At 54.5% G+C, this 12,532-nt stretch overlaps 2 protein-coding genes across 2 annotated transcripts; one reads left to right on the plus strand and one right to left on the minus strand.

The window, feature by feature from the left end:
• Positions 1-3,211: 3,211 nt before the first annotated feature.
• On the minus strand, positions 3,212-4,181 carry ColSpa_03616 (cell wall integrity and stress response component 1; the record flags this gene model as incomplete). The annotated part of the gene is made up of 3 exons (XM_049269828.1): positions 3,212-3,226; positions 3,278-3,774; positions 3,833-4,181. The coding sequence occupies 3 exons, from the start codon at positions 4,179-4,181 to the stop codon at positions 3,212-3,214; spliced, it is 861 nt and encodes a 286-aa protein (XP_049125785.1).
• A 4,525-nt stretch (positions 4,182-8,706) lies between these two features.
• ColSpa_03617 (uncharacterized protein) lies at positions 8,707-9,066 on the plus strand (the record flags this gene model as incomplete). The annotated part of the gene is made up of 2 exons (XM_049269829.1): positions 8,707-8,831; positions 8,997-9,066. 2 exons carry the CDS (start codon positions 8,707-8,709, stop codon positions 9,064-9,066), a joined length of 195 nt encoding a protein of 64 aa, XP_049125786.1.
• Positions 9,067-12,532: the final 3,466 nt, after the last annotated feature.

Here is a 12,532-nt window from a genome sequence, read left to right on the forward strand (position 1 = left end):
AAAGCAAAAGCTCGGTCGACACCACAGCCAGGCAAATTTGGTAGGAGTGCGAGCCTTAGATGCAGATGCACTTTTTCCTGCCATCAGGTCAAATATCTTGGGAAAAAGAAAGCAGTAGAAGACGTTCAGCCTGGAATTAGACAGCGTTCATTTGGTTGATTGAGATGGCCATAACTTGCGAACTGAGCGGTGGCCTGCCCCTACTTTGGGAAGCGGTGTGGCCTAACTAATTAATGTAAAGATTTCTCGAGCTTCAGTGGCATAACATGCTAAAACGATTCGGAGCCAACATAACATGTTTGTTCCTCGCTTTTTGTATTATCATAAAAAAAGTAGGAAGCTTTCTGTGTAGTTAACCGTATAGAGTAGGCCCAGATGCAGTTGATCAATGTCGCTTCGTTGATTAGGCATAGGACTACAGCTGGCCCAAAGCCCGAGTCTTTAGAGGCTTCACAACTTCGGCAGACGTCGTTAAGACCTTGGTAATAAGCACTTGACAACTTGGAGGCTCCGATAGAAACAAGCTTATTGATCGAGAGCGACAATAGAGCCAGAACTTACATGTAGTTGCAAGCTGCGACTCAAGGAGGACTTGGGGACTGGAACACATGTTGGTCTATAGCTGTGCCGCGTTGGATACAGGACGCACAATGCTTTTCAGTCTTTGAAAAAAAAATTTACACTCTGAAAGATAAACAGTAAATAAAGCCTTGTTCTTCAAGTGGTTCGGACGCTAGTGCGCAGACTCGGATCTTCTCTTGACATTCCACTTTATTAAACTATTGCCCGCGATGGCATCGTATCCGCGACCGCATGCTGGCCTCTAGAGACTAGCGGTATGAAGATGGGTTTCACTGCACCCTCGAGACCCCAAGTCGTCCTCTCAAGCAAGGGTCCAAAAATCATCGGTTTGAAGCCCAGCACTTGGAACAGCGTCCGCGACTTTTACGGCCAACCCGGTACCGGAGTTTGCAGTGAGAGTATTATGTCATTCTCTCGAGAGCGGACAAGAAACCAAGGCCCAGAAAAAATGACATGAAGTACCGACACATTTCCCACACCTCGACTCCACCGGCCGCAGCCCTGCTGTCATGCCCAGAGCCACCTGCTACCGTAACTCCCGAGGCCAGCCCAAGGTTGCAGTTGAATCCACACACGCCTCAGAAGAAGAATAGAAGTGCGGTGCGTAGGGCTCAGATGGGATTTCATTCGACGCCATGAATCATTTGCCGACCACCTGCCAGACTGCCATCGAGCCTTCGCCATCCCATTGCCCAACGAAGGCTGGGCTTGGGCACGAAATGGCGTCAGACCAAGGTAAGCATGGGCGGGGGTCATCAGGGTCCATCCCTCCCTCCACAGCTTCCAACCTTCTTTCGAATTGTGTTTCCCTCGTCTCCGACACACCGCTCGCTGACCCGGAGGCTCCTTTTTGAAAGAAACCCAATCGCTTGATTGCAATATGCTCAAAGACGCCACCCCAAGCCAAGAACCCCTCATCGCGCCGAGGATGGGCGTCTGCTCTGAGCGATGCTACTGGTAGTCGTTTGCTAGTTTGGCCTAGCGGGTTTGGCTATCTAGTCGGGTTGGCTGGTTGGTCAGTCGACCGCGTCTCGCACGCAAAAAAAAACAGACACGCACGAGAGAAGCAGTAGGTAACGAGGAAAATCCCGAAAGGAATGATCGTCAGGGGCCTAAACACGACACGCCTGTTCCCCAATTTACGTTCCCCAGCGCACCCACACTAAAAACCACTTGGACTCGCGAAAGCCGCCGAAAGCCCAGAGGGCCGACCGGCCAATCCCCTTCTCTATCTCGAACCCTCCCCGAACTCCACGTGCTGGGAGGCCTTTTGCGAGGAGAGATAGGAGGGGGGAACCGGGAGGCAAAAAAGAAACCCACCAGCAAGGCAGATTTCCTTGTTTACCAAGGTTACTTCGGGGCTTCTTTTGCTAAGGTTACCTAGGAGGCTGGGGGTTGGCCTACCAATCATGGACGGATACGTAAGGATGAGAGCTGCCCCAGAGAAACAGAGAGGGAAAAAAAGGCTCAGCCCGCCGTGTCACGTCAGGTGACCTCACACACAACCTGACACGCTGCGCCGTTGGCTGTCCCCGAACTTCACGCTTCCCCGGAGAAGCAGGATGTTGGCTGTGCAGAAGACTAGGTGGCTCGGGGACTCGGAGGCGGCGCTCGGGGGACGACACTAATCACGGCTGTCGGAGTGTCTACTGCATGTTCACGGCCGTCTGTCAAATCACCACGAGTCTAGTCAATGCGGTGCGTGAACAGTGAGATTATGAGGTCATTGAATGCTCGATTACTACGCCGATTTCCTTGAAGTACATCGAACACGCTATCAGAAAAATCCAACACCGCGGCCTCCAGCGTTTCAACTCCCTTAAACCGGTGTTGAAACGCGCCACACCCGGCCCCAACACTCGCATAATAAGGTGTTGCCCTCGCGCGGGCGTCACGGGCTCCCCGAGGGCGAGGTTGTGATATCCAAGAGTAATATTTCGAATCAGTGCCCATTTGTAGAATCCCCCGGGGAGGCCCCGCGTGCCACATAATATGAGGGGCCATGTACTATACACACAAGATGGGGGAGGGCGTGTAACCACCATACTCCGTCGCAACTCTTTCCATCAAATGTCGTTATAAAAAAAAAAGGGTTATTCCTAATCGCCGCCGTTTTTGTGATGAACAAAAGATCTCGGCCGGCCAAACCCCCCCCGGTGAGAGGGAAGCGTAGAAGCGAAGATACCCAGCGGGGGTAGTTGGCGGGCCGGGATGTTTTGTGCTTGTAGATGTGTTGTGATGTGGTATGTGGCTGGCGATGCGATTGGGGGGGTAGAGGGGAGGTTTCCCGTCTCGAGACGGGTCCCCCCCATTGATATCCAAAAGTTGTTCTAAAATGTAGCGCAAAAGGAGTGGACGGCATAGGGGATTTCGTGGCCGACGGCGGATTTTAGGTCCCATAGACAAAGAGATGAATCCAACGCAAACCCATATCGTAATTCCGAGATATGTTCCCTACACCATAATACATATGAAATCCGACGACACTGGTCGCTTTCGGAAGGCGCTCCCGAGTGAGCCAGCGTCGGGAGATTAAACACCCTAAACGCCATCAATGCCAGAATGTTTAAAAAGTGATTTAGTGGCCAGAGGCCAAGTCGTTCGTCGTCATGACGTGAGAGTGCAGTGCTCATGCGTTGGTAACCTTGGGACGAATTAGCCTCGGGTTATGCCATCACTCTTCATCTCAACTTACTCGGAGAATCTTCCTTGAGTAATCTTGGTTGTCAGCAATGCTGCCGTCGCTCATGCGTCGGTGCGCCAGGGTGGGATCCATGCGAGAGTCGCTCATGGACATGCCGCTGCTGCTTGGGGGCTTGGAGCCGCCAATGAAGGCGTTCACGGCGGCGTTGCGACGGTGCTCCTCCTCGATCTCGGCGTTACGTCTCCGGCGGACGAAGAAAAAGGCACCACCAACAATGGCGGCAATGACCACGACACCAACAACAACGCCGGCGGCGATGCCAGCCGTGTTGGTGCCACCACCACCACTCTTCTTGGAGTCCCCGGTCTCTGTGGGAGCTGATGATTGCACTGGGGTCTCGATGATGGTTTCGACGACACCGCCGCTCGATGTCGTTGTGGCTTTGCTGGCAGCTGATGTGGTAGTGGTGGCAACCTTGTCGTCTGGCACAACAAGCTTAAGACCTGTGTTGAACACAGAGAAGTACATTCCTCCTTCGACACCACCGCCTATAATCTGGGTCAGTACTCGTTCAAATCGGCAGATCCGAGTCTAGGGACAACATACAGGCTTCCTGGGGGTAATACGGGCAGGGGAAGTTGCACTTGGCGTCGTCGACGACGGCGCTTGCTGGCGGGTAAGAGTCACCGCAGTAACAATCCTCGCCGTTCAGGGCCATGACGTTCTTCTTCTGGACGGTCTTGCATTCGTCGTTGCAAGATCCACTGCTGATGCCCTGTGAGGGGATGTACTTCTCCCATGTCGTGGCATTTTGGTTGTAGCAGCCGTGCGCGGTGAGGGCGCTTGGTGCCGGCGCCGTACTTGGCTCCTGGACTCCCAGAGCGGTGCTGGTAGAAGTTTGCGCAGAGGCGAAGCCGAAGGCCACCAAGGCCAGGGCAGCTACCGAGTTCTTCATTTTGGAATATGGCGTTGAGGGGTATAAAGAGTGCGTGAATAAAAAGTCGAGAGGAAGACGGTCTCGAATCGATGCTAGTTAGTAACCGATTGTGACACGTCGTGAAGTTCCGAGTTCCGACGGATCAGAAGGGGCTCGATGCAAAGTCGTGCGATTCAGTCGGTCGCCAGAATTCCCAAGCTTTCGAAGTCCAAACAGCGTCCTCAAAATCCAATTCGTTCGATTAATAGTTGTCGCTCGATCGAATGATGACTCGGTCGATCGGCGGTTGGGTGATGATGTTGATGAGCGAGCGTGTCGGACAGTTGTCGAGTCGTGCGGGAAACAAGGCGAATCCTAATGAATGTATGGGCACAAACGGCCTCTTGGTTTTTCTCTCAAGTGTTGGGCTTGGACGAAGCCTCTTCTGCTTTTTTCCCTTCGAAATTCCTCTCTTTTGCTGGAAAGGAAAAGAAAAAAAGAGGATATCACCGAGTAAATGACATTGAAGGAGAGGGCGAATGAACAAGGCGAAAGGAGGAGACCTTGGCGAGATTGAAGATGAGTAACAAGGCGATGGAAGAGGGAGAGACTTGGGGGGAGGGGAGGAAATGAACGAGTGACAGCGGGTGGAATTGGAGGGAATGGCTTGTTTTGTTGAAAAGAGGGAAACGAGCACGGAGTGGGTTGAGATGAGGAGGAAAAGCGAAATTAGGAGTCCACTTTGCGGCATCCCGGGGGTCTCGGGAGGGTGTAGGCCAAGAAAACGCACACCCCTTTTTTTTTTCTTTCCCTCTCTCACTCACTCACTCACTCTCTCGGTCGGGACTGAGTCTGTCTCCCCCCCCTTCACTCTGTCTTGTGCACTCAAAACGTTACTTGGCTGGGCATGACCAGTCGATACGAAGCGCGAATGGACGGATAATTAGGGCAAGCTAGATGAGGCTAGGCTAAGTCATCGAGGCAAAGACTTCCCGCCCTGCCATCTGGTGTGAGTGTGTGTATGTGCACAACTCTCCAGTTCACGAGGGCAGCCTTTCAGTTACTCAACTCGAGAAAAGGTCCGTGTCGTCCACCACTCAGCTTCTGCGAGGAGGCAGAAGTAGACAGGCTGGTGCTGGGAGAAGCCCTGGGGAGCGCACTTTGGTGCAGCAAGCACCGGTATCAGCCAAGGGGACTCCCTGGCGCCACCGAAGGCCTTCAGACGAGGAGCAGAGAAGCCCGGGAACAGACTGGGACGAAGAAGGGGAAAACGAGCAAGAAAGGCTTGCGTGAGAAATAGAGACTTGCGCGAAGGAGAGAGAGGGAGTCCACTGCCCACTGCTTCAGGCGACTTTGGGCAAAGTGAGCGACAACTTGACACGGCCACTGGCCAATGGCAGCGTGCCGCGCCTGGCGAGGACTCCGTCTGATTGGATTCGATTGGACGGCGAGCCTCGTTCTGGTGTCCAACATCGGCGTCGATTGGATATCTGTGCAGGTGGTGCGACAGGGGCCCATGTTTGGGGTCTTCCTGGTTAAGAATCCAGGAACCAGAATTTACCGTCAGGGGCGCAGTTGACTATGCAGATCGTAGGCTACATCGGGCGGCGGCGGTACCATGTACGGTCTGAGAGCCGTGGTGGCTGTTAGTGATGGTGGCGGGAAGCCTCGCGTAATCCATAACACGAGAGATCGTCTCCGGTACACGCTATCGCAAGCCCGGGGAGTGATCGGATCCACTTTCCAATTAAATCCTTCACCAATGCAACACACCACCGCCAAACTTGCTGGCGTATGATGCCGCCTGCGAAATTCCGCGCGGGCCTTCATAAATGTGAAGTTGTGCACAGAAGAAAAAAGGGGGAGGCGGTGAATAACTTGACACACCCGCTACATCATCGCTGATGCCACCCCAAAAGTTGTGACTTGAACGGGCGTCTCGACTTGTGAAAGAGGAGACGCTGCCCAGCCAGACACTGAGCACACCGGCTTGTGAAATGATCTTCTCAAGGGAAGGGGAGAGAGCCATCTTGGTTGGAGGCGGACATCCGATCGGCCGCTGCTAACCGTCGAATCGTTCGTTCCAGCAACGGTCAACGGCGGCGACCCGTACCGTTTTCACATTGGGGTCCTGAGTGCTGAGTGTCCGAGGAGAGATTCGCTGCTCCTTGCGGGCATCTATCTGCCACGCGACCTGGCCCAGCGGGCGGCAACTTCCATCGATGAACGACAACGCCTTTCCCTCCTGTGACGTCTCCTATTATTTCCCCCCCGTCGTCGCCCGTCGTTCGCTGGGAACCCAGGACCGTGTGTTTGACGCTGAGTGTCAAGGTGTCACGCGCCTGGGCATGCATATGGCACGCATCCCAGGGCCACACCAGAAATGCATTTGGATGAAGCTGGGATACGTCCGGATTACACAGGTTACACACACGCACAGAAAACCAGGTACCCGCCAGTTGTGCGACGGCACGCCCTGCGCACCGGCGTCCGTTGCACCTTTGCCGCTGGTGCCACGGTTCCCTGACAGGACGAACCTCCTCTCGGCCGTGCCATTTCCCCCTTTCTGGTAGCGTTTCTTTTCTTCGTCTCGTTTGTGTCGCAACTGATGGGCCGGCTGAACGTGCAGGACAGGACGGGGAGCGAACGGCCTGTTCTCGACGCCTTCCCGTCTGACTCTTTGGACGGACTTTTTATGCTTGGATCTCCACGGTGCAGCAGTCTGCAGCACATCCCATGCAGTGGCGGTCGACAGTGTGCGATGACGGATGTTCGACAACCCTCGATTAACGGTTCAAAGCGGGCAGGGCAAAGGGGGTTTGTGGCTGGTTTACTGCTTGATGATGCTACTCCTGCTGCTCTAATCCTGATCATCCTCGATGGGCAGCAAGTCTTCAGGCCCGTCGCCCCAAACGACGACTTGTGAAAACGAAACCCCTCCAGCGCCAAGGGGGCTGCCCAAAGTCGCAGATTGAAACTTGAAACGAAGACGCCAACGGTGGCAGACGGTCGAGGGTCGAGTCGACTCGAGTCGAGGACCGTCGCCTTTTCTCACACTCCGGCAGCACCGTCTGGGAGTGCCGTCACCACCTGCTTTTTGGCCCGACACCAGCGCTTGGAGACGGGACCACTGGGAATAGATCCCCGCAACGGAGTGCCACGACAGGTAAGGCAGATTGCCTGTTTGCGTGTGGGTTCCTACGCAGAGCCGGACGCCGTTCCCTGGGCAAGTAAGTGTGCAGTCTGGCTGGTTCTCTGGTAATGCTCGACTGAGTGAGCAGTCATATTGGCTCCCTGTGCCATGACCCCGTGGGACACCCGCCGTCAGAGTCACCATTGTCCTCTTGTGTGTTGCGCCGCATGTGGTGCTGTGTGCACGCGGCACGGCAGAGCAGCAAAGAGGCGAAATTGGTCAGGATAACGGCACTCCTACCCCCCCCCCCCCCACTAACGTCGTCGTCCCCCGAGAGTGCAGCATGTGGGCAGGATACGAGGACGGGCGGCCGGGCCAAGAGGCTTGGGCACGGCTTGCAGCGAGGCTTGCAGCGTGCCAGTCCGTCTTCTGGGTTGTCAAGGTTGTCTGTCTGTGTGCGTGTGCCCGCTATACCTAGAGAGTACTGCACACTCGACAATGCTGGGGGCTTTGCATTGGATAGAGTGCTGTATTAGAGATGGGCTCCTGGTCTTGGTTCCCGCCTAACTGATCCCATGAGCATGGTTGTGTATGGTGTCTGTCTCTCCATGTTCCCTCAGGCTCCGTCGCCTTTCCTCGTTACCGTACGAGAGGGAATGATCAAAAGCAGAAGAACACCCAAACCTACCAACGAGACGATAGCGGAATCTAAAAACCAATATATCAGACGAAGTAGGAAATAAGGACTCATCATTCGTCACACAAGAAAAACGTGTTTGGCTTCCCGAGAAGCCGTCCAAAAGTCAAATCATTCCTTCCGTGGACACCAAGTCTTCCAAGGTCTTCCAAGGTGGCTGGTTCACAGGGCAAAGGGGCATCAGCAGCGAGTGACTGTAGTGGCTGTTCTGCTCTCCTCAGTGGCCTCATCTGCGCGCGTCTTAGGATAGTTTGGGTGCTTACGGAGATGCTTGTTGCCAACTGACTGGATTTTGATGATCGAACGCGCATATCCCAGTCAGCGGAAGAGAGGGGGTGGGGTTTTTGCACAAGAGACGCTTAGCTGAGAAGCTTGTCCTTAGTCGGCCCCAAAACCTGGGCATCCGATGCATGTCTTGCTTGGGATGGCCCCGGGCTGCGTTGCTTTTCCCGCTCGGAGTCGATATTGCTCCTCAGCACTGCCTCAACAATCAATTAAGAAAGCCTGCGTCATGTTGTTGTTGGCCGCCGGCATCCTGCAGGTGAAGTGTCTGATGCCGACGATGATTTTCTCTCCGTGGCCCCAGAGTCCGAATGCTGCGTGGCATGGTGTGCCCGAGGACGGTTACGCTGGTTCTATTTCCATCCAGCGGACGCTATTGGAGCCAAGACAGGTGCCGAGAGGTTAGCGAGGACCCGGGAGATGATGTTGGATGTTTTTCCAAAGCCACCAGCATGCCTTGCCCAGCCGTCTGCAGTCTTGATGGAAGAGCATGTTGGGTTTCCGATGTCGAATTGATCAACATTGCCATGTTGAAGCGTGAGATCAAGGAAGCTGCATTCTTCGAGAACGTCGATCGGTCCGTTCATTGCATCGGGGTCGCGCTCGGTTGCGACTAATCGTGGCAGAGTCTGCCACTAACAGCATCTATCTGTAAGCTCAGCTTGCCTCACCTCTTTTCAGGTAAAGGGGCCGTGAAAGCGCAATCCTCGGAGTATGTGTCAACAGAGAGCATCTGCCACAGCGCCGACAGGGGCTGGGAACACGGCATGGCCAGTCGCGGCTCGGGCGTCTGGCTAGCTGCCGTGAGTTGATTCGGGGGGCACTTTGCAGCTAATACGCTTCCTTCGCAAGGTCGGAGGCCCTTGAAGAAGCAACGTCCTCCCTGGCTGTGAAGTCGCTCTGCGTCTGTTCTCTACAATCTTCACCATCACCAATCTCCTCCATCTCAAACCTCTAGGGTCTGAAAAAGCAATTCTCTACAGGATTCCGGCACGACGGACTCTCGCATCCATTACCAAGTGGCATCCTCCCCCTAGAAACGATGCCTCCGGCATCCGGAATTGCCGTGAAGAAGAAGCTTTTCAACGTTCCAACGAGTCCCATCAGCGTTGATTAATACGAACAAATCATTGATTATGTGCGCTGCCGGCATAAAACTCTTCTTGGCGAATAGAGTCCGACCTCGACGCGACTAGAGCCCCGAAATACTCTGAAAACTCCGTTGATCGGCTCCCCAAGCTTCCTATCTCGAGTCGGTTCCCGGCTCCCGGTTACTCCTTGCTTGCGGTCTCCGAGCAAGGAAGCAAACACCGCCGCCCGAGGACTCCATTCTTGACTGCGACTCCATGCGGGACTCTCACCCCTTCTGCACCTGTTGTGTTTATTTCAAGAATTCAACCCCATCTTCCAAGACGCGTCGCTGCAGGGTCAATCCCCCTAATCGGGCAGCACAAGCCCACAGTTTTATGTCATCTCATATGTGGATGCTCTGGAGAAGGCCGAGTCATGGTCTGTAGACGCAGACGCCAACTTTCCCTTTCAGCTGCCCAGCTGCCCAGAGGTCTCCAACACACATATTGGCCCAAGACTCACCAGGCAAGGCCTCATCGGTCAATCCTGCTGGCACCAGTCGTCCCATCTTCTGGTAGTTCAAACCGCCATAAACTCGGCTGGTTTCGTTTTGGGGGACATGTCAAGCCGCTCTCATCCTTCGGGTGAGCGTCGAATGGAGCCCCGACCGCGGTTCTTGGGAGCCGCCGAGATGGTCAGGGGCCGGCGACCCGTTTTTTGCACCTTTTATTTTGGTTTTTTTGTTAATGTCGCCTACTCGACGAGACCGAGGCCGCCACGTTCAAGCTCTCCGCGACATTGCTGGCTTTGATAGTTTCGACATAGCTTTCCCTCCGTCGAAATGAAAACGGGCATCTCCTCATCTCTACTGGCCCTGCCTGCAGATCCCGCCGGTTCCCTCGCCCTAACTGTGATTAGCCCATCCTCGCTCAAGGCCCGAGCCCGCCGTCCCGAAAATGGCGGCACGAGATTACCCATCCATCTGCTTCCAACAGTCTTACATCAGCACATGCTCCTGACGGCACTGTGAACATGAAGGGGCGACTGAACTCCATCTCTCTCAGACATCACTTTCGCTTCGAGGCAATGCCGTCAACAAACTTGAGACCAGTCTCAGAGGTTTGATTACGCAAGGCTGCCAGTCTGTTTACATGTTCTAGCGTAAACACTGGTTGTGGGAAGCGTCTCGAACCACACACGCCTTCCAGGAATGTGCGCCACCACACGACGGGCCTGGACATGCAAGACATGGCCCTCTCTCTTGACTTGGTGAATTCCTCAATATCACGGGCAGAAGCTACACCAACAAGATTCATGACGCTTGCTGGACAAAAATAGAGAGATGAAGCACGCCGGACTTGAAAAATGCTGGGAAACGGAAGCCGGCTTTGGACACAACCGGTAGGCTTCGCTGCCGAATTCTCCATGCTGACGTTTGATTGTGCCCAAATCCCATCAACAGACCGAAGAAGACAGCGCGACAGATTAAGATCCAATGCCACAGCCCTGAGACCTTGGACGACGGTTCAACGACATTGAACCACATGGGGACGTTCAGGAACAGGTCCCTGACAGACCAAGCTGGACCAAGCCCCCACGGCTTCCCCCCTGCAGGCCGCAGCAAAGTCCACGAGCCGGAAGGGCCCGCCTGTGCCTGGCGTGCACAAGGACTGCTGTCCCGAGGAAAGGGCCGCAGGATCAGGCATCTCGCTACTGGGCTGTGGAGAGAGGGCTGCTGTTCTAGATGCGTCGTTGGCAGCCACCCCTTTGCATGTGCCGAACTGCGCGGCGCAACTCTCGTTAACAATGCCAGCTGAGGAGAAGTCTTGACGAACACCTGCATTTGGTTTCCTCAATGGTCTCCTTCCGGCCGTTACAGAAGTCATCCAATGTGCATTTGTTTCTGCGTATGATCCCCTCTCGGATCACTCCACCGGCCCGGACAACATTATTCTGCGTCAGTCAGATGCAGGGCGAACCCACCAGACCGGCTGTTTACATCCCCCACAATGAATCGGGGGACGCGTTTCCTGCTCGCAGGCGGCTCAACGCCGCTCCCCCCAAAGGCCGAAAGAGTCTAGACCGTCTCTCCCACCAACATCTCAGGCACGCATGCCTTTTGCGTCATCCACTTGGGGGCCTCGAATGCTCCTGATCATCTCTAATCTTCCTTCTTCGCCACATGCAAGGTATGGCCGCCTGACGCTCCGGCTGTCCAAATGTGCCATGTGTAAGGGCTTTGTGCCACAGTTGTTCATATGCAGCATCGGATCACCATCACAAATCTTGCGCTGGACTTGGACATCTCCCTGAACACCCCGCCCTCGTGAAATGTAATTGCAACCCCGTATGTGGTGCTTGGTATTTCTGAAAGCGGCCACAAGGGGATCTCGACTCCCGAATGAGGGCAGTGGAGGGTCCGTGGCCGCGCGTTCCTGGGACAGCCGGGCCCCCTCCTGAGGTGCCTGAGCCGGGGTGGGAGATAGTGCCCAGAAGTTCCGTTAGACCCGGTGTGCGCCAAGCGCCATTGGTGCGGGTTTTCAGCTGCGAGGGTTTGCCAGACGGCACTAGATGTTTAATGACTATTTTTTTTTTAGTTTGCCCTCTTGGCTGAGCCTTATTCCCCAACGGCCCGGTTGGATGTGGGTGCTGGCCGTTCGAAGCACATGGAAGATGCCGCTTGCGGCTTGACGTGACGGCTGTCCGGAGAGACAGAAATCGGGTGTTGGTTATCGGGATCGGTTGTTCAGCTAGGCTAGGACGCGCTTGAGGGATTTTTTTCTGGAATGAGAACAAAGAAGAAAATGTCGGGCGGTACTCGGTCACGATCGATCGACGATTATCACGCGTGCCTAAATCGTGACCAACCCGGGAATGCCTAGCGAGCTTTTTGCGTTCGAGATGCCTCGTTGGTCTGGGGGACAAGGCAGTTAAGCTTTGTTACAATGATGGGCCATCCTTGATTCAGAAGTTCCCGGGTTGATGAGCAAATCACGTCCTGATATGGTTATAGTCCTGGTCTGGGCGATTGGTGTTCGATGCTCGTGAGGTACAGTTCTTGAGCACAACCGACTCAAAAGACACATAGCATATATATTATCAAACGAAGTGCACGGGTTTTAGTTTGTGGGATGTGAGGTGTACGGAATGCAATCAAAATTCCGTCTAAGAAATTATAACCGAAGCCCTTGGTGACATGACATACTC

This window comes from Colletotrichum spaethianum, assembly GCF_022836535.1.
Source record: "Colletotrichum spaethianum MAFF 239500 DNA, contig07, whole genome shotgun sequence".
Classification (NCBI taxonomy): domain Eukaryota; kingdom Fungi; phylum Ascomycota; class Sordariomycetes; order Glomerellales; family Glomerellaceae; genus Colletotrichum; species Colletotrichum spaethianum.